The sequence below is a fragment of the Sminthopsis crassicaudata genome, chromosome 5 (genome assembly GCF_048593235.1).
Source record: "Sminthopsis crassicaudata isolate SCR6 chromosome 5, ASM4859323v1, whole genome shotgun sequence".
NCBI lineage: Eukaryota > Metazoa > Chordata > Mammalia > Dasyuromorphia > Dasyuridae > Sminthopsis > Sminthopsis crassicaudata.
Window position 1 is genome coordinate 252,574,684 of NC_133621.1, and position 23,409 is coordinate 252,598,092.

Here is a 23,409-nt window from a genome sequence, read left to right on the forward strand (position 1 = left end):
TAATTTTAAAAGGAAAAGGATATGACTGCTCACAACAATGCATTTTTATGAATGGGAAGGCTGGATTTCTGTCAAGATATATAGCCTTGGGAGTATTTTGAATGAAAGTTTGAAAAAGATATTGCTAAGAGTGACTGAATAAAAATTTCTATACAAAATTCTAAATAGAAAAGAAAATTCATTGAGCAAAGCCAGAAACAGATATTGTTCACACACATTTTTTAATAGCCTGGTCAAACTTTGCTAGCAGAAGGCTATCAATGTCTGCAACCAGTTTCAGTCTTACATGAATTTAATCTGACTTTATGAGACAGAACACCATAAGCTCATAGCTGTCGGCAGTGAAAAATAGCTGGGAATCAAACAAACAACTTCATCGCTGAGATTGTTTCCAGCTAAAAACTCTTCCAGCAGCTGTTTGCTTTGGCTATTATTCCTGTCCATTTGTTAAGCTAAAAAAAATTATTTTAAAAAATGTGGGCTGGTTATTTCTGAAGTCAGGAAGAGGTCTTATCCTTGCAGAGTTGTTGTCTTTTTGCTGTTTTGACAGTTGGGGGAGAGGACTTTCCTTTCTGTTCTTCCTTTTCACTGTGTTAATTCACAGAATTGGGGTTGCTTGAAGCAGGAAGGGGAAAAAACCAAACAAACAAACAAACACTTCTGAGTTCTTTAATCCCAGACATGTAGCTTTGTGATAGTTACCTTCAAGAAAAGTTTATTTCCCAAAGTTACGTTTAGTCTTATATAGCCACTGAGCTCAGTGTGTGTGTGTGTGTGTGTGTGTATGTGTGTGTGTGTGAGAGAGAGAGAGAGAGAGAGAGAGAGAGAGAGAGAGAGAGAGAGAGAGAGAGAGAGAGAGAGAGAGAGAGAGAGGGGAGGGAGGGAGGGAGGGAGGGAGGGAGGGAGGGAGAGAGAGAGAGAGAGAGAGAGAGAGAGAGAGAGAGAGAGAGAGAGAGAGAGAGAGAGAGAGAGAGAGAGAGAGAGAGAGAGAGAGAGACTTAGCTCGGGATGAAGGAAAGCTTCTTTCTGCAACTTAAAATAGTATTAGCTTCAAAAATTTTTTTTCAAGATGACTACTACTTTGATTTAAGGAATCTTTTTTTTCTTTCTTTCTGGAAAGCTGGAGTCTACTAGACTGAGGTTAGAAGCATTTTCTTTGGCAGCAAAACTCTATTTTTATAGAAGCCATGCCTGTTCTTGGAGTTGCCTCAAAGCTAAGACATCCAGCTGTTGGGTCAAAGCCTGTTCATTCTGCCCTACCGATACCAAATCTTGGCACCACAGGATTACATCAGTATTCTTACAGATCTTTGGAACTTAGTGGAGCTGAGGATTCCATGCTTGCTTGTCAGTTCACATTAAAGTCAACCTGTGATTTTGGGAAGAATAGATCTCTCCCAGGAAAAACCACTGAAGACTGAAGACAGTAAGGTCAGTGCTGAATATTGCCTATAACCCTCAATAATTAAACTAGGAATTCATTCTTCTGGAGTGTTGAGAAATAGGGAGAAGAGGAGCTATAGAGTATGTGTATAAGAAAGAAGGCTTGGTAGATATTTGGCAAGTTGAGCTAGAACCTTGGGCATGCACTATTCTAATGAAAGGGATTTTTTGATAAAGTTGTGAATGCAATTCTATTAACTTGCATCTTTAGGAATAGTTCCCTGAGTGATCTATTCAAAGAAGTTGCTGGGTTTCCTACAAAATTAGGGAATGAGCAGAATGATCTGTTTCTGATTGTTGCTGCAGATGAAATAGCAAAAGTTTTGTCACCTCTTAGTTCTCCTGAAGGATAGATTTTTATCTCAGATAATTCACAAAAAGAAAGGATATGACTTCTATCTAAAAACTATTTTAATACTCTAAGTGAATCCTGGTTTAAATATAAGTCCATCATTGATCCTAAATAAAAGATTGCAGAAGTGGGGGACTACAGGTATACTGTCAGACTTGGTTAATTAGTTGGTGAGTTTTGTTGAAGTGTTTTCCCTCTATCTTTTTTTTTCCTTTTCTATATTATAAAGAAGTTCTCTAGGTGAGGATTGAGAGTAAGTTAGAACAGCACTGTAGTTATTTCAACACAAAATATTTTTAAAGTAATTTTAGATACTTTTAACTTGGATAGATGGATTACTGGAAGTAAAAAAAAAAAAGTTAAACATTCTTTGCTTTGATGTTATAAATTTATTCAGGAGATTTTATCTAATTTTCACCCTTTTTTTGGAATACTTGTACCTCTCTTGATCACTTTTCTGACTTCATACATTTAGTAGATTATAGCTTGCACACAGTAGTACTTCATTCTGGTTAATTTGTACTGATTTCTCTTTTGTGCTAATTTATCTTAAATACATTAATTACACCAATCACTGTTATGTCAAAGGCAAGTGTTATATAGATTACCTGACTTCATTTCCTATATCTCTTGATAGATGAATTTTTTAGATTTGGATAACCTCCATCATAATATATTCGGACAATGCTAGAACATAAAAGCAATAGTGTGGTGGTGAAGTGAATAGGGTGCCTGGCCAGGAGTGAACAAGAATATTCATTCTCAGTTCAAGTCTGACATTTATTAGCTGCCTGACTTGGATAAGTCACTTAACATTATTTGCCTTAATTTCCTCATCTGTAAAAATGAGCTGGAAAAGGAAATGGCAGACCATTCTATTATCTTTGCCAAGAAAACTTCAATTCTGTCTCTGAGTCAGACACAATTGAAATAAGTGATCAATAATAACAATAATACCTATTTACTATAACTGGAAATTAATATGATTTTGATGTCCCTGTTATTGTTCTTTTTTTCAGTTGTTTCAGTCATGTTTGAATCTTTATGATCACATTTGGGGTTTTCTTGGCACAGATATTAGAGTGGTTGTCCATTTCTTTTTCCAGTTGATTTTTAAGATGAGGAAATTTCAGGATTAAGTGACTTGCATAGTGTCACACAGCTAATAAGTGTCTGAGGCTATCTGAAGTCTGTTTTCCTGAGTCCAAGCTGGCACACTATTCACTGGATTATCTAGCTGCTGTAATATGATTATTATTTACAATTCATGGAAACACTACCCTTCCATTCTTCTGACTTGTCAGGAACTGCTTCAGTTTTACCCAAGTCATTCTAATGTGAAGAACAATAGAGTATACAGACAGAGTAATAAAATTACAGTGTCTTCATAGATCTACAGCTAGATGGAATCTCAGAAACCCTTTATCAGCAGCTATATGGAACAGCGGATAGAGTTGTGGATTTGAAGTCAGGAAAAACAGACTACAAATTGAAACTCAGACCCTTCTTAAATCACTAAGTTTTAAACTTCTGTCTGTCTCAATTTTCCCAACTGTAAAATTAGGATAGCACTTATCTCAGGGATTTTATGAGGATCAAATGAGATTATATAGATAATGCACCTGTGACATAATAGGTACTTAATAAATGCTTGTTTCCTTCCCTTCCTCTATCCTCCAAATTACTCCCCTCCCATTCATTTTATAGATGAGGAAACAGAAACTCAGAAATGTTGTGACTTGTCTAAGATCATGTAAATTGTAAATATTAGGGGTAGGATTTCAATCCAACTCCTTTGATTCCAGAGCTAGCAAGTGTTCTTTCCAGAGGAAAGAACTTGTCTAAAAACAGGTCAAGACCTGTGGCTAACTATTGATTTATGACTAGGGTAACTTGACCCCCAGAAAGGATCATTTCTAAAAGATCCCAGATGAAGAATTCCAAAGACTTTTTGGAAGACTTTCAGTATGGTGGAGCTCCTCACTTCTATAGAGAGTCCATTCTATTCATGGATGGTTGAAATTGTTTGGAAGTTTTCCTTTGTATCTGGGTAGGTGGTGCTACAGTGCATACAGCATTGGACCTGGAGTCTGGAAGACTCAACTTCTTGATTTCAAATCTGGTCTCAAACACTTACTATCTACATGAGTCTGACCCTGTCACAACCTGTTTGCTTCAGTTTCTTATTTGTAAAATGATTTGGAGAAGAATATTGAAAATTCTTCTAATATTATTGCCAAGGACATCCAAAATGGGGTTTTGAAGAGTCAGATATAATTGAAATGATTGAATAATAAAATTCTCCTCATATCTAATCTTAGGTTTCCTTTTGCAGCTTCTTCTTTTTCTTCCCTTTCAAGCTCAGGGACTATGCATCACACATCTAATTCCTTAAAACAAAAACAAAAACAAAAACAACTTGAAAATGACTACCCTGTCTTCTGTCTTCTTTAAATCTTCTCTTCTCTGTATTAAAGATTCCTGGTTCCTCCAACCAGTATTTTGATGCCACAGTTTTGTTTTTTCCTACTAGCCTGACCTCCTTTGGACACATTTCAACTCATCTAAGTTCTTCCTAAAATGTGGCACTCAGCTTATGATTCAGGACTCCAGATGTGGTATGGCATGCCTCAGGAAGACAGCCTATCTCCTAATTGTTCATGTCAGTTTGGCATATAGTCCATCTCAGCAGGCAGTCTCTTGACCATCACAATCTTTTTTTGCCAGTGATAGGTACTGGATATCCCCTTTCTTTGGGTTATCCGTAGACTCTCATTAAGCTTCATGAGTTGAGAATATTCCTCTTTTATTCCACCCCATTATGCCCTCTATGGAAAGAATTTCAAATCTGTTAACAAACTCTATACAGTCAGTGGATCATCTATAAATGTTCTGGTCCACATTCTGTTTTTCTTAGACTTTTAGATCTCATTCTGACTTGTCCCTTGCCCCTTCTTATTCTTGTTCTCCTTGTTTTATCATATTTGCATTATTCCCAATTTTTAAAACAGGAATTCTTTACTTAGGATCTATGTATGACAGAGATAGATAAATAGATAGATAGATAGATAGATAGATAGATAGATAGATAGATAGATAGATAGATGTATATATGCTTTTTGCTCTTGCTAACTAATTTTCTGTCATGTCTGACTCATTTGTAACCCTGCTTGGGTTTTTTTTTTTGACAAACATATTTGAATAATTTACAATTTACTGCTCCAATTCATTTACATTGAGTTAAAAAGAGTAACTTGCCCAAGATCATACAGTTCGTAAGAGTTTGAGGCTCAGGTCTTTCTTACTCCAGGGCTGACCCTCATTCCACTGTCACCTAACTGTTCCCTACACATACATATATACATATATAACTGTACCATCATATAAATGATTTACTTTTTAATATTTTGCATTTTTCCTATGCATTAAAAAGTGCATCATTCTTAGAAGGGATATATATATAGGCTTTTTATTATACCTTTTTATTTACAAGACATATGCATGGGTAATTTTTCAGCATTGACAATTGCAAAACATTTTGTTCCAATTTTTCCCCTCCTTCCCCCCATTCCCTCTCTCAGATGGCAGGTAGACCAATATATGTTAAAAACAATATATGTATACATATCCATACAGTTATTTTGCTGCACAAGAAGAATCAGACTTTGAAATAATGTACAATTAACCTGTGAAGGAAATTAAAAATGCAGGTGGGCAAAAACAGAGGGATTGGGAAAGTTATGTAATGGTTCACACTTATTTCCCAGAGTTCTTTTGCTTGGGGTAGCTGGTTCTATTCATCACTACACAATTGGTACTGATTTGTTTCACCTCCTTGTTGAAGAGAGCCATGTCCATCAGAATTAATCATCATATCAATATTGTTGTTTAAGTATATAATGATTTCCTGGTCCTACTCATTTCACTCAGCATCAGTTCATGTAAGTCTCTCCAGGCCTTTCTGAAATTATCCTGCTGGTCATTTCTTACAGAACAATAATATTTCATAACTTTCATATACCACAATTTATTCAGTCATTCTCCAGTTGATGGGCATCCACTTAGTTTCCAGTTTCTGGCCCCTACAAAGAGGGCTGCCACAAACATTCTTGCACATACAGGTCCCTTTCCCTTCTTTAAGATCTCTTTATCTTAGTAACAATGCTGGATCAAAGGGTATACACAGTTTGATAACTTTTTGAGCATAGTTCCAAATCACTCTCCAGAATGGCTGGATGTATTCACAATTCCACCAAAAATGTACCTGTGTCCCAGTTTTCCCACGTCCTCTCCAACATTCAGCATTATCTTTCCCTGTCATTCTAGCCAATCTGACAGGCGTATAGTGATATCTCAGAGTTGTCTTAATTTCCATATCTCTGATTAATAATGACTTGGAGCATGATTTCAATTTCTTCATCTGAGAATTGTCTGTTCATATCCTTTGACCATTTATCAATTGGAGAATGACTTGATTTCTTATAAATTAGAATCAATTCTTGATATATTTTGGAAATGAGGCCTTTATCAGCACCTTTGACTGTAAAAATGTTTTCCCAGTTTATTGCTTCTCTTCTAAACTTGTTTGCATTAGTTTTGTTTGTACAAAAGCTTTTTAACTTGATATAATCAATGATCTCTAGTCCTTCTTTGGTCACAAATCCCTTCCTCCTCTACAAGTCTGAGAGGTAAACTATCTATTTTCTTCTAATTTATTTATAATCTCATTCTTTATGTCTAAATCCTGAACCCATTTTGATCTTATTTTGGTGTACGGTGTTAAGAGTGAGTCCATGCCTAGTTTCTGCCATACTAATTTCCAGTTTTCCCAGGAGTTTTTGTTAAATAGTGAATTCTTATCCCAAAAGTTAGGATCTTTGGGTTTGTCAAACACTACGTTGCTATAGTTATTGACTATTTTGTCCTGTCCTTATTCCACTGATTAACTAGTCTATTTCTTAGCCAATACCAAATGGTTTTGGTTACTGCTGCTTTATAATATAATTTTAGATCAGGTACATCTAAGCTGCCTTCATTTCATTTTTTTTTCATTAGTTCCCTTGAAATTCTTGACCTTTTGTTCTTCCAGATGAATTTTTTTTTCTAGTCATTAAAATAGTTTCTTGGGAGTCTGATTGGTATAGCATTAAATAATAGATTAGTATTTTCATTTTTATTATATTCACTCAGCCTATCCAAGAGCACTTAATATTTAACAATTTAGGAGCAACTCTAAACAACAAAGAGAAGGTGATAGTTAAGTCTAATCAAGGGGAAAAAAAAGAAGATAAATATAAAATGGAATGAACAATTCAATTGAAATGTAAGATCCTTAAATTGTATATTCCACTGAATGGCACAGTACTAGACAAATAAAAGCCATTTTAAATGTATATTTCATTTATTCATTGTGTATGTGTTGTCATTTCTTGACATAAAAAACATTTCTATACGCTACTTGAATAATTTATCAAATAATTTATGAGCCTTTTATGCTTATATCTCATTTTAATCATAAAACAATGCAATTACCCCCTTAAGACTCCTGTGATCCTTACTTCTTCTAAAATTTTATGATGCTACAACTCTACTCATTTAAAAATATGAAATTTATGTAAAAATATTCATATTCTTGGATTTTGTTAGCCTTAAATCTTTTTTTTTTCACTTTAACTTGTGGTCAAATAGCTTAGGACATTTAGGGTAAGAGAAGAAGATAAATCCACATTCTCAACAAACTGAAAATCAAAAATGATTTGTTTGCTCAAAATATGAGGGTGACTGCTTGGCACCATTATCCTTACTTTCCATATGCCCACAATGACATGTCTAGATTAACTAGAAAGAATAAGAAACACTCATTTTCTTGGAGTGACTAAGGCTAATATCTCTCTGGATTCACGCACAATTCCAATTTGCTGATGTCACTCTGTCCCTAAATTTGACCACTTTGAGTACTATTTTCACTAAAATCTTGGTTAGAAAGCATATTAATCAAACATATGATATTCTTACAAGATTCTGTGGCAAGCAATGTTGTCCTTAATGGAATGTTTCCATCATGTCAGTGAAGGGATAAAAACCCTTTGAAACAATTGTAATAAATACCTATTCAGCTTTTCAAAATGTTCTAAACGTTTCTAAAATTAAGTTGTTTATGTAGTTTATGAACTTTTATCATGAGATAAGGTTTTGACAGCTTTATTTTTGTAGGGAAGTAATGGAAGTGATAGGGAACATTGTCTTTTTTTATTAATTTTATATTTATAAAAAATTTTTGACAGTACATATGCATGAGTATTTTTTTAACATTTTCCTTTGTATTCATTTTTCCAAATTTTCCTCTCCCTTCCTCTATTCCCTCCCTTAGATGACAGGCAATCTTATACATATTAAATGTGTTACTGTATAACCTAGATACAATATATGTGTGTAAATCCAATTTTCTTGTTGCACGTTAAGAATTGGATTCCAAAGGTATAAGTAACCTGGGTAGAAAGACAGTAGTGCTAACAGTTTACATTCAATTCCCAGTGTTCCTTCTCTGGGTGTAGCTGTTTCTGTCCATCATTGATCAGCTGGAAGTTGGATCTTCTTTATGTTGAAGATATTCACTTCCATCAGAATACATCTTCATACAGTATTGTTGTTGAAGTGTATAGGAATCTTCTGGTTCTGCTCATTTCACTCAGCATCAGTTCATGTAAGTCTCTCCAAACATCTCTGTATTTATCCTGCTGGTAATTACTTACAGAGCAATATTATTCCATAACATTCATATACCATAATTTACCCATCCATTCTCCAATTGATGGACATCCATTCATTTTCCAGTTTCTTGCCACTACAAAAAGGGCTGCCACAAACATTTTGACACATACAGGTCCCTTTCTCATCTTTAGTATTTCTTTGGGATAAAAGCCCAATAGTAGCACTGCGGATCAAAGGATATGCACAGTTTGATAACTTTTTGTGCATAGTTCCAAATTGCTCTCCAGAATGGCTGGATTCTTTCACAACTCCACCAACAATGCATCAGTGTCCCAGTTTTTCCACATCCCCTCCAACATTCATCATTATTTGTTCCTGTCATTTTAGCCAATCTGACAAGTGTGTAGTGGTATCTCAGAGTTGTCTTAATTTGCATTTCTCTGATCAGTAGAGATTTGGAACACTCTTTCATATGAGTGGATATAGTTTCAATTTCATCATCTGAGAATTGTCTGTTCATATCCCTTGACCATTTATCAATTGGAGAATGGTTTGGTTTCCTATAAATCAGGGTCAGTTCTCTATAGATTTTGGAAATGAGGCCTTTATCAGAACCTTTAACTGTAAAAATATTTTCCCAATTTGTTACTTCCCTTCTAATCTTGTTTGCATTAGTATTGTTTGTGCAAAAGCTGTTTAATTTGATGTAATCAAAATCTTCTATTTTGTGATCAATAATGATCTCTAGTTCTCCTTTGGTCATAAATTCCTTCCTCCTCCACAGGTCTGAGAGGTAGACTATCCTCTGTTCCTCTAATCTATTTATGATCTCATTCTTTATGCCTAAATTATGGACCCATTTTGATCTTATCTTGGTATATGATGTTAAGTGTGGGTCCATATCTAATTTCTGCCGTACTAATTTCCAGTTTTCCCAACAGTTTTTTTTTTCAAATGACATCATTATTATCAAGATATTTATATGAAGGGATTGTGTTCTATGCTTAGTCTAAAGAGAGATGAAACATGCTTCTGATCTTCAAGGAACAGTCTAATTGAAGATTGAGATATATACCTTTGGGTGAAGTAAAGGGACATATTCATAGGATCACAGATTTAGAATTGAAAGGGCTCTTACAAACTATTAAATCCAATCCCATAATTTTACAAATGAGTATACTGGGCCTCAGAGAGATTGTGACTTGCCTCAAGTCCAACAAGAAGTGTTCAAAATAGGATTTAAATCTTGATCTTCCTGAGGAGCAGTCCAGTGTCCTTTTCACTATGTCCATATTAACTCTCTCTTTTGATCACTACCTTTGGGCCAATCTTGCCCATAATTTTTCATAAAATATCTATTGGGGGCAGTTAGATAGAGTAGTAGATAGAGCATTGGCCCTGAAATCAGGAAGTTCTGAATTTAAATCCTGCATTAGCCATTTAAGACTTCCTAAATGTGTGACCCTGTACAAATCACTTAACCTCAACTGCCTTGCAAAAAAATAAAATATCTATTAAAAAATCTGCTTTTTTATTTACTTCCTCTCATTTTTAATACCTTTTACAAGCCATGATTCATAATTCTTATAGGCTATGCCTCTGGAGAAGAAAGGTCACATGGTGTATAGATTGCAAGACAAAGTCAAAAAGACACATCTCCCCAAATTCAAATATGATTTTAGATTCTTATTATCTGTTTGACGCTAGGCAAGTAACTTTAGCAAATTTGCCTTAGTTTCCTCTTTTGGAAAAATTAATCAGAAAAGGAAATGGCAAACTTCTCTGTATCTCTGCCAAGAAAACCAAAAATAGGGTCAGAAATTGTTGGACATGACTGAAAAATGTCTGGACAATAAAAGCCATACAAATACAAATACAAATAAAGTTTTTTTGTTTTTTTTTTACCAGTTTAGAAAGGACTTATGTAGATGCCCAGCATCAAACTACATTTCTGCTTTCCAAGAGAATTTTAAGCGTATGTAAAGGATCACTACCAGCATTTTTGCCAAAACACACTGTAAAATGGGACAAAAAAAATACTGTATGAGGATGTATTTCAAAGCAGAGGTAATACAAAAGATGGGTAATCTCTGTTGCTTAGCAAATATATCCTTGTCCAGCATTGGAATGAAGTAAATGAGAACAATAAACAAAATAAACAAACAAAATTTAATGTCAGGAAAAGTAAATAGGATAATACGTGGTTATGAAAGCTATTTCTAATCAAAAGACCAAAGAAACAAAGGGCTCCAGAAGATATTCTGAGGACCTGGTCAGGAATGCAAACAGTGGTCAAAAAAAGAATCATAGTGAAGGGGATGAGTGGAAAGAACTTGGTCTGAGATGTAGATTGCTAAATGAGAAGACTTGCTATTAGTTATTGGATGCTACACTGTTGCTTTCCTCTATCAGTAAGAACAGATTTGTTCCTTTGTAATTCTGATAGAAACTTTCATCATCCTTGTTAAGAAGAGTAGCCCAGTTGTATGTGCATTGGTTAGTGGGTACTCAGAATTAAAAATTATAATAACAAGCATTAACTGTTAGGCAATGGGAATACATTTACAAAGAATGAAACCATCCTTGTTCTCTTAAAAGTAGGTTTTCTAATGGAAAGGCAGAGGGATTCATGAAGAGTATGATACAATGACTGAAATGACTAAAGACAACCTTTGACTTCAAGTATTGAGTGCTTTCTATTATGTCATATTGCTTAGAAGGAAGGGAAAAAAAACAAAGCAAAGGAAGGAGGAAGGAAGAAAGGGTGAAAAGAAAAGAATGGATGTTAGGATTTTTACAAGGTGCTAAGTCACTGGAATAAATAGAGATAATTGATTTGATCCTACAAGAAGATGTTATGGGAGAGAACTTGAAACAAGGTACTGAGTGGAATTGAGGAGACAATGATTAAATCTAATTTAGCATTGATTTAATCCTACAACAAATAATGGTTTCCTAGTGATGAAATGATTGGTGTATACTCAGTGTGCACCATATAAGCAAGAAATTCTCAGGGCCAAGAATATAAAAGCCGACATTCCCACACTCTTGGAGACAGAGTCTGATTCATTCCCACATCTACCTTTGTGCTGGCTGGAGGCTTTGGATTCAGAGGGAGCTAGAGGCTGAAGCTGGCTGGAGACATTCTGACAAGAACTCATTGGGAATCAAGGAGAGAGGAAGGCCTCCAGAGAACTAACTGGGCCCCAAGAAAAGATTCAGGATTTTGAAGGACACAAAAGAGGATCTGGACTTTAACTCCTGGCTGCGTTTTGGGATTATTGAACAGAACTGAAACTAAGGCTGCTTCCAGAAGCCCCCCAAGGGATCTGCCCCCAGAGAATGATCACAATGTAGAGACAACAAAACATTACAAATGGAGAGAGAGAAGAGAAGTAGGGAGGACAGATAGAGAGAAGAAAAATGTGAGGGAGAGAGATGGAGACAGAGACACAGACACAGACCAGAGAGACAGAGAGAGAGAGAAAGAAAGAGAGAGAGAGAAAAGCAGAGACTGACAGACACACACACACACACACACACACACACACACACATACACACAGGGTTTTTGAGTCATTATTATATAACAGAGAAACAAACAGAAAATAACAGGATTTGATGTTAAAAATCTGGGTTCTCAATCTGGCTATGCAACTTTGTCTTATTAATAAAATAGGAATAATGGCTCTTGCACAACATATCACCAGGGCTTTGAAAAGATACAAAGAGATAAAATATGTGACATAATTCTTCATTGTAAAGTATCAAATAATGAAAATTTATTATCATATTTTTTCTCTGTTTTTCAAGGCTTCTATTTCTCTGCATTTTCTGTTAAAGTAAGTCAAAAGTAAATTACCTTTTTCTTTTTTTCCCTCAACCAAATGCAGGTGAATAAAGCAATATAGTGCAGTGGTAGAAAAACAACCTTGAGACCAGGAATTAATTAACCATCAAGTATTTATTAAGTATTTATTGTGTTTATTATTTATTATTATAATAAATATATATAACAAATATAATATAATAAAATATATAATATTATTTATTAAGTATTTATTGTGTGCTATATACTGTGCTATATGTTAGGATTATTGTTGGTGAAGTATATAATGATTTCCTGGTCCTACTCATTTCACTCAGCATCAGTTCATATAAGTCTCTCCAGGCCTTTCTGAAATCATTCTGTTGGTCATTTCTTAAATAACAATAATATTCCATAATATTCATATACCACAATTTATTCAGCCAATCTCCAATTGATGGGCATCCACGTAGTTTCCAGTTTCTGGCCACCACAAATAGGGCTGCCACAAACATTCTTGCACATACAGGTCCCTTTCCCTTCTTTAAGATCTCTTTGGGATACAAACCCAGTAGCTTCACAGTTTGATAACTTTTTGAGTATAGTTCCAAATTGCTCTCCAGAATGGCTGGATGTATTCACAACTCCATAAACAATGTATCAGTGTCCCCATTTTCCCACATTCCCTCCAACATTCTAGATTACCTTTCCCTGTCATTCTTGCCAATCTGGCAGTTGTGTAGTGATATCTCAGAGTTGTCTTAATTTGCATTTCTCTAATTATTAATGACTTGGAGCATCTTTTCATATGGCTAGAAATAGTTTCAATTTCTTCATCTGAGAATTGTCTGTTCATATCCTTTGACCATTTATCAACTGGAGATTGGCTTGATTTCTTATAAATTAGAGTCAATTCTCTATTTATTTTGGAAATGAGGCTTTTATCTGAACCTTTGACTGTAAAAATGTTTTCCCAGTTTATTGTTTCCCTTCTAATCTTATCTGCATTAATTTTGTTTATACAAAAACTTTTCAATTTGATATAATCAAAGTTTTCTACTTTGTGATCAATAATGATCTCTAGTTCTTCTTTGGACATAAATTCATTCCTCTTCCACAGGTCTGAGAGGTAAACTATCCTATGTTCCTCTAAACTCTTTCAAACTGCCCTAATAATGCAAAACTTCTTATAAGTTACAAGTATCATATTCCCATGTAGGAATGTAAATGGTTCTTCAATCTTATAAAGACCTTCATTATTTCCCTTTCCTACTTACCAATTTACATTTATCTTGAGTATCTTTTATTTATCTTTTTTATTTTTTATTTTATCTTTTTTATTTTATCTATTTTTATTATTTTATCTTTTATTTTAAAAATCAAATTTTCTCTTCAACTCTGGTCTTTTCATGAAGAATTCTTGCAAGATCTCTATTTTCTTGGATGAATATTTTTTTCCACTGAAGCATTATGCTCAGTTTTACTGGTAGTTGAATCTTGATTGTAATTCTAACTGCTTTGCCCTCCAGAATATCATATTCCAAGCCTTTCAATCCTTTAATGTGGGAGCCATTAAATTTTGTGTTATCCTAACCATGGCTTCCTAATAATTAACATATTTTAATTAAAGAATTATTGAGTCATTTCAGTTTTCCAAACCTGCCCTGAACAAATAGTTTTTATTGGCTGCCTACAATATTTTTTCCTTGACTTGGGAGCTCTGGAATTATCTATAATATTCCTGAAATTTTCATTTGGGGATCGGTTTCAGGAGATGATTTGTGGATTCTTTCCATTTCTATTTTACCCCATAGTTCAAGAGCATCAGGGTGGTAACATTTTTATAATATTTTGAAAAATGAGGTCTAGCATCCCTTTTTATTCATGGCTTTCAGGTAATCTAGTAATTTCTAAATTATATCTCTTGTATCTCTTATTCAGGTCAGTTGTTTTACAGTGAGGTATTTCACCTTGTCTTCTATTTTTTCATTCTTTTGGTTTTCTTTTGTTACGTGATTTCTCATAAATCATTACCTTCTATTTGCTCAATTCTAATTTTTAAGGAATTATTTTCTTCAATGAGATTTTATGCCCCTTTTCCATTTGGCCAGTTCTTTTTAAGGAATTTTTTTCTTGATTTTTTGAAATATTTCCCCCATTTTATAAGTTCTACTTTTCAAGACATTTTTCTTTCATTGACTTTTAATTTTTTTTTTTTTTGCTGCTTCTCCTATTCTGTGTGTGTGTGTGTATGTGTGTGTGTGTGTGTGTTTGTGTTTTTTAAGGTATTATTTTCTTCAGTATTTTTTGTATCTCCTTTACCAAGCTGGTGACTCTTTTTTTGCAATTTCCTTAAATCACTCTCATTTTGCTTCCTATTTTTTCTTATAAATCACCTTATTTGATTTTGAAAATCCTTTTTGAATACTTGCATGGCCTGAAATAATTTATATATATATTTTTGGAGGTTGTGGGTGTTGCCACTTAGATTTTGTTATCTTCTGAGTGTGTGTTTGATCTTCCATAGTAACTTTCTATGATCAGAATATTTTTCTCTTGTTTTCTGCCTTTTATTCTATTTCTTGACTTTTAAGTCTTTGTTAAAGTAGCACTGTGCTTGCAAGGTGGAGAGCCTACTGTCCTATGCTTCAGGGGTTTTGACCAATTGTTTTCAGGGATATTTTAGTGAATTGTAAGTTGTCAGTTCTTCCAATATGGTATAAATTAAGGAGATTTGTGTTTACTACTCTCCTGGCCTGTGCTCTGATCTGTAAGTGACGACAAGCACTTTGAAATTGTGAAAAGAATCCCTGCTCTACTGTGGCTGCAAATTCTGCTGTGGTAATATTCCTCCTTACCCTGGAACACCTGTGATCTGGATCTGAGTATGGACAAAGTTGTTCAATTTTCTGTCAGCTGAGAGCTCCAGAAGAAGACATTGACATTGCTGCTCTAGTAGCTTCCAAGGCTTTATACTGGTTTTCTGTGACCCCCACATGCAGTAGTGCAGCCTGGGACAAACTGTGCTTCACTCTCACTCAGATGTGAAAGATCTTTATAGCTGTCCTTCTAAGTTGTCTTTGGTTTGAAAATTAATTTGCCCCAGCTGTTGTGTTCTGACGCTTTAGAATTTGTTTTGCTGCTTTATTTAAAGTTGTTCAGAGTGGTCTGGGGAGAGCTCTGGTGAGTTACTATCTTTTTTCCATTATTTTTGCACCACCTTTGTTGTTATATTTTAAGAGTTAATGAAATGGAATATCAAGCAAGTTAACGATGCCATCTTTGCTTCTATTTTAATTAAAGAATGATTGTGTCATTTCAGTTATCCAAACTTGCCCTGAATTTTAAAAGTTCTACTCCCATGTCTTTAAGCTATGTCCAGTACATGATTTGTTTTCTTTTTTTTTTTTAATTTTTATTTTATTTTATAATTATAACATTTTTTGACAGTACATATGCATGGGTAATTTTTTTTTACAACATTATCCCTTGCACTTACTTCTATTCAGATTTTTTCCCTTCCTCCCCCAACCCCCTCCCCCAGATGGCAAGCAGTCTTATATATGTTAAATATATTACAGTATATTCTAGATACAATATATGTGTGTAGAACCGAATTTTTTGTTGCACAGGAAGAATTGGATTCAGAAGGTAAAAATAACAGTTTACATTCATTTCCCAGTGTTCCTTTTCTGGATGTAGCTGGTTCTGTCCATCATTAATCAATTGGAATTGGATTAGCTCTTCTCTATGTTGAAGAAATCCACTTCCATCAGCATACATCCTCATACAGTATCATTGTTGAAGTGTATAATGATCTTCTGGTTCTGCTCGTTTCACTCAGCATCAATTGATGTAAGTCTCTCCAAGCCTCTCTGTATTTCTCCTGTTGGTCATTTCTTATAGAACAATAATATTCCATAACATTCATATACCATAGTGTACCCAACCATTCTCCAATTGATGGACATCCATTCATCTTCCATCTTCTAGCCATTATGAAAAGGGCTGCCACAAACATTTTGGCACATACAGGTCCCTTTCCCTTTTTTAGTAGTTCCTTGGGGTATAAGCCCAGGAGTAGTATGGCTGGGTCAAAGGGTATGCACATTTTGATAACTTTTTGGGCATAATTCCAGATTGCTCTCCAGAATGGTTGGATTCTTTCACAACTCCACCAACAATGCATCAGTGTCCCAGTTTTCCCACAGCCCCTCCAACATTCATTGTTATTTGTTCCTGTCATCTTAGCCAATCTGACAGGTGTGTAATGATACCTCAGAGTTGTCTTAATTTGCATTTCTCTGATCAATAGTGATTTGGAACACTCTTTCATATGAGTGGAAATAGTTTTAATTTCATCATCTGAAAATTGTCTGTTCATATCCTTTGACCATTTATCAATTGGAGAATGGCTTGATTTCTTATAAATTAAAGTCAATTCTCTGTATATTTTGGAGATGAGGCCTTTATCAGAACCTTTAACTGTAAAAATTTTTCCCAATTTGTTACTTCCCTTCTAATCTTGTTTGCATTAGTTTTGTTTGTGCAGAAACTTTTTAATTTGGTGTAATCAAAATGTTCTATTTTGTGATCAATAATGGTTTCTAGTTCTCCCTTGGACACAAACTCCTTCCTCCTCCACAAGTCTGAGAGGTAAACCATCCCATGTTCCTCCAATTTATTTATGATTTCGTTCTTTATGCCTAAATCTTGAACCCATTTTGATGGTATCTTAGTATGTGGTGTTAAATGTGGGTCCATGGCTAGTTTCTGCCATACTAATTTCCAGTTTTCCAGCAGTTTTTGTCAAATAATGAATTCTTGTCCCAAAATTTGGGATCTTTGGGTTTGTCAAAGATTAGATTGCTATTTTTATTCGCTATCTTGCCCTGTGAACCTAACCTATGCCACTGATCAACTAGTCTATTTCTTAGCCAATACCAAATGGTTTTGGTGACTGTTGCTTTATAATATAGCTTTAAATAAGGTACACTTAGACCACCTTCCTCTGACTTTTTTTTTCATTAGTTCCCTTGCAATTCTCGACCTTTTATTCTTCCATATGAATTTTGTTGTTATTTTTTCTAGGTCATTAAAATAGTTTCTTGGGAGTCTGATTGGTATAGCACTAAATAAATAGATTAGTTTGGGGAGTATTGTCATCTTTATTATATTCGCTCGGCCTATCCAAGAACACTGAATGTCTTTCCAATTATTTAAATCTGACTTTATTTTTGTGGCAAGTGTTTTGTAATTTTGCTGTTTTCTTTTTTGTTGGAATCATTTCTACCATCCCTCAAAGTGATGACTATCTTGTATTAATCTGAAACAGAAACTTTAGTGACACCTAATGTATGCTTCCTCCCTCCCTTCTTCCTTTTTTCCTTCCTTCCTTAGTTATTTCCTTCCTCCCTCACTTCCTCCCTTCCTTCCTACTTTCCTTTACTCCTTTCTTTTCTCCCTTCCTTCTTTCCTTCCCTCTTTCCCTCAATCCTTCCTTCCTTCTCTTCTTTTCTTCCTCTTTTCTTTACTTTTTCATTCTCTCTATTCTTCTCTATTTACTCCCTCTCTCTTTATCTTATTTTCTCTGTATTTCTCCCTCTCTATCTCTATCAGTTTATCTCTCTCTGAAAAAAATTTCACTTCTGATGATGTTGTGCACAACTCCAGCGTCAATTTTTCCCATCTGGCCCCTGATATCCACCTGTGCTGATATCCAAACTGTGCTCCAGAGGACTTGGCAGTATGTCCTTCCTGTTGTGCATCAGGCTTTCATTTCCAAGCCATCTGTAAAATCACAACACTGGGAGGAAGAATGGCACACAAGAGGGAGTGCCGCCTAGTGAAAGGCACAAAGGAAAAGGGCTGAGCAGATCAGATGTAATTTAGGGTGAGTAAGGCAGAAATCAAGGGACAAGACCTTGAATCTTCACCAAAAAAATGAGGAATTCCTGGCAACACATTTTATGCAATGGCTGTGACTTCTTTTTTGTGAATTGTGTATCAAACAGAGAGGAAGAGGAAAACAAATAACAATGAATTGTAAAACTTAAGAAATGGCCATATTAAAAACAACAAGCAAGCTCCAGATTAAGCTGTTGTCTTTTTTGAGGACTTCAGAAGCCATCCTCTTAATGGAGCCTGCAAACCCATTGAACTGCATCTGTGGAATTTGAGGGAATCCTCAAGGGAAAGCCTGTGGGAAGCTTGTCTACCCTTCCCCCTCTTTCCATTTTATTCTGCCTGTCTTCCTCAGCATAAATTACAACCCTTTCACTAATGGACACGTGCCAAGCTGCAGACTTACAGGACTGCTTTTTCCTCATTGGCTACTGAACAATGAGCTTACAATCTTTTGTAATATGATTTAGGGGCCTGTCCTTGGCATATTTTCTCTCTCTCTCTCTCTCTCTCTCTCTCTCTCTCTCTCTCTCTCTCTCTATATATATATATATATATATATATATATATATATATATATATATATGTACTATATAGATGTCTTTGATCATTAATGAAGAAGTATAAATGTTTTATATGTGGCCTGGTATCCCAAAACAGCTAGGTGAAATGGTGGATAATGTGTTAGATCTGGAGTCAGGAACTCCTTTTCCTGAGTTCATCTCCAGCCTTAGACACTTCTTGGCTGTGTGACCCTGCATAAGTCAATTAACCATGTTTGCTTCAGTTCCTCATCTGTAAAATGAACTGGAGAAGCAAATGGAAACAGAAACTTTGCCAAGAAAGGCCCAATGAGGTCTCAAAGAGTTGAACATGATTGTAGTGACTGAATAACACTTCAGTGTGTTCAGATTTTAGTAGGGCAGTATATCTCCAAATATAGATAGAATCAGGATACACTGGAGTTTCCAGTTCTTTTATACTGGATGAGTCACTTAATTTCATTTGGTTACAGGAAGAATGGCATATTGGAAAGCATTAAATTTAAATTCAGAGGACCTTGGTTTATGTCCCCAGCCTATGATTTGCTAGCCTTTGGTTTTGGGAAAATCTCCCATGTTCTCTGCATTTCAATTTGCCCAAATATAAAATAACTTGTTAATTTGATAACTTTAATCTGAATCCTTCAAGATCTTAATTTGTGAACTTTTAAAATTATATTTTTTGGGGGGAATTGGAGTTAAATGATTTGCCCAGGATCACATAGTTAGGTAGTGTTAAGTATCTGAGGCCGGGTTTGAACTCAGGTCCTTCTGACTGTTGCTCTATCCCCTACACTAACTAGCTGCCAAATCTGTGAACTTTTATGAGCTTCCCTCATCTCCAAATATTACTATCTATTCCCTTCTTCCATTTTCTTACTGTATTTCCTTCTTTTAATTTCTTTCTTTTTTTTTTTATATAGATATGTATATATGTAGATATATTTAATATCTATAGAGATCTTCATTTTTTATTTATATACATGTAAATATTCAAAAACATGCATATTTATAGATAGGCATTTAATTATAAATAATATATCTACTATCTCATAAGATGGTTTTGAGGAAAATAAAGTATAAATCTTAAAAAACTGTATGAATGTGAGTACTTGTACTTAAAAACAAAAACAACAACAAAAAACTAGAGTAGAGGTAAATGCAAGGAACCTCCCTGAATAATGATGAAAAGGTAATCCAGTAAGTCTGTAGTTTGTATACAACCTTCAAAGAGATAGGGTTGTTGCTGGAACTCTGTCTTCTCAGAAATCAGCCGGGGTCAGGATACTCAAAAGTCTTTATTCTTGGTCTTTTGAGGGCGCTGTCAGGGGTTTAGATATAGGAATCTCGACACCTCCTTCCTTACTCTCTGCTGCCAGGAGAATGCCTCAATTTCCTCCTCCTACTCCACCCCACACACTTCCCCTTCTTTGTCCCATCAATGGAGCCGGCACAGAATTGTTGGGGAGGGGTTGTTCTTCAAACATATTAATAGAGAATTATCCAATTGGCAATTAGTCTCACGTGCTCCATTATCCAAGTGCATTTGCTCAGTTCTAGCCCTTTACAGGTTGTGATTTATACTGAAAAAGACAGGCAGAGTAAATCTGAAAGGGGGAGGGAATAGGGAAGTAGTCTGCCAATTTTTTCACTGCAACCACACTTTGGTAAACTGTTTTGGCAGATGGACTAAACCAGGTTGAAGGTAACCAAAGGGTCTCAGATCCTATGGGGACTTAGGAAGGTGTCTACTGCAGGCATGTAAAAACTTCGCCTAGAAGAATGGGCAGATGAGAACAATTTGTTCCATAGTACATGAAGGCAGGTGAAGCAGGTATGAATCACTTAGACCTTGATTAAACTTTGAAGACACCAAGGTCATCCTTTGCATCTTGAGTCAACATCAGTCTTTTTGACTCTGTTCTGTCACTGGCAGGAGTGGCTCTGGAAGAAAGAGAGAGGTTGACAACTTCATGCAATTCTACCTCATTTAAATCCAAGTTATACATGAATCAAAAGATATAACCCTACCATTTTACCATTTCTATCTTATTTCAAAGTCCTGTGGTGATAGGTAAATGACAAAGCAATAGATACAGATATACTGGGAGCTGTAGTCACAACGCTGCACTAAGTGGCTTAAGTCATAGGATCATCTTCTCATTAGAAGCAGCAATGGGATTCGGAAGGCCCCTGAGTGTCTGAGCAGCCTTCAAAAAAAAAAAAAATGAAGAAAACAACTTTTCTTTTTGAAATGTATGCATAGATAGTTTTCAACATTCACCCTTGCAAAAACTTGTGTTGCAAATTATTTTCATTCCCTCCCTTAGACAGCAAGTAATTCAATATATGTTAAACATATGCAATTCATAATACATATATACATATATGCAAAACATATTTCCACATTAATCATGCTGCCCTCCCCCCCCAAAAAAAAAAAAATCAGATCAAAAAGGAAAAAAAAAATGAGAAAAAACAAAAGCAAGTGAACAGCAAAAAAAGTGAAAATAATATGTTGTGATCCACATTTAGTCCCTATAGAATTTCTGGATGCAAGTGTCTCTCTCCATTGCAAAGTCCATTGGAACAGGCCTGAATCACATCATTGTTGAAAAAGCCAAGTCCATCAGAATTTATCATCATATAATCTTGTTGTTTCTGTGTATAATGATCTCCTGGTTCTGCTCACTTCACTTGACATAATTCATATAAGTCTCTCCAGGCTTATCTGAAATCATCCTGCTGATTTTTTCTCATAGAAAAATAATATTCTAGTATATTCATATGCCATAACTTATTCATCCATTCTCCAACTGATGGGCAACCACTCAGTTTCTACCTCCTTGCCACTACAAAAAGGGCTACCGCAAACATTTACTTCCATATGTGTGTCCTTTATCCTTTTTTATGATCTCTTTATCATACAGACCCAGTAGAGACATTGCTGGATCAAATGGTATGCACCATTGGATAACCCTTTGGGCATAGTTCCATATTGTTGAGCAACATTTTTATTTATTTATTTATTTTTAATAATAATAGTTTTTATTTACCAGATATATGCATGGGTAATTTTACAACATTGACAACGCCAAACCTTTTGTTCTAATTTTTCCCCTCCTTCCATCTCCCCCGCCCAGATGGCAGATTGACCAATACATGTTAAATATGTTAAAGTATAAATTAAATACAACATATGTATACCTGTCCAAACAGTTGTTTTGCTGTACAAAAAGAATCAGACTTTGAAATACTGTACAATTGGCCTGTGAAGGAAATCCAAAATGCAGGCAGACAAAAGTAGACGGATTGGGAATTCTATGCAGTGGTTCATAGTCATTTTTCAGAGTTCTTTTGTTGGGTGTAGCTGATTCAGTTCATTATTGCTCTATTGGAACTCATTTGGTCCATCTCATTGTTGAAAATGGTCACATCCACCAGAATTGATCATCATATAATATGGCTGTTGAAGTATCCAACGACCTCCTGGTCCTACTCATTTCACTCAGCATCAGTTCATGTAAGTCTCTCCAGGCCTTTCTGAAATCATCCTGTTTGTCATTTCTTACAGAACAATAATATTCCATAATATTCATATACTACAATTTATTCAGCCATTCTCCAATTGATGGACATCCACTTAGTTTCCAGTTTCTGGCCACTATAAAGAGGGCTGCCACAAACATTCTTGCACATACAGGTCCCTTTCCCTTCTTTAAAATCTCTTTGGGATGCAAGCCCAGTAGTAGCACTGCTGGGTCAAAAGGTATGCACCGTTTGATAACTTTTTGAGCATAGTTCTAAATTGCTCTCCAGAATGGCTGGATATGTTCACAATGCTACCAACTATGTATCAGTGTCCCTGTTTTCCCCACATCCCCTCCAACATTGTGCATTATCTTTCCCTGTCATTCTAGCCAATCTGACAGTTGTGTAGTGGTATCTCAGAGTGGTCTTAATTTGCATTTCTCTGATTAATAATGACTTGGGACATCTTTTCATATGGCTAGAAATAGTTTCAATTTCTTCATCTGAGAACTGATTGCTCATATCCTTTGACCATTTATCAACTGGAGAATGGCTTGATTTCTTAAAATTAGAATCAATTCTCTATATATTTTGGAAATGAGACCTTTATCAGAAACTTTGAGTGTAAAAATGTTTTGTTAGTTTATTGTTTCTCTTCTAATCTTATCTGCATTAATTTTGTTTATACAAAAACTTTTCAATTTGATATAATCAAAGTTTTCTACTTTGTGATCAATAATGATCTCTAGTTCTTCTTTGGACATAAATTCATTGCTCTTCCATAGATCTGAGAAATAAACTATCCTATGTTCCTCTAATTTATTTAGAATCTCATTCTTTATGTCTAGGTCATGAACCCATTTTGACCTGACCTTGGTGCACAGTGGGTCAATGCCTAGTTTCTCCCATATTAATTTCCAATTTTCCCAGCAATTTTTGTCAAACATTGAGTTCTTATTCCAAAAGCTGGGGTCCTTAGGTTTGTCAAACACTAGATTATTAAGTTATTGATTATTTTGTCTTTTGGACCTAACCTATTCCACTGAACAAAGTCTATTTCTTAGCCAATACCATATGGTTTTGGTAACTGCTGCTTTATAATTTTAGATCTGGTACAGC

General features: G+C 35.1%; 1 protein-coding gene across 1 annotated transcript in view; it reads left to right on the top strand.

Moving 5' to 3' along the window:
• The first annotated feature begins 999 nt into the window (after positions 1 to 999).
• The window catches only part of NAV3 (neuron navigator 3), a 490,821-nt gene continuing 468,411 nt past the window's right edge, over positions 1,000 to 23,409 (top strand). Inside the window, 2 exon segments of the mRNA XM_074270837.1 lie at positions 1,000 to 1,415; positions 1,417 to 1,431. Coding sequence (XP_074126938.1) covers positions 1,188 to 1,415; positions 1,417 to 1,431 — 243 coding nt within the window. The 5' untranslated portion in view covers positions 1,000 to 1,187.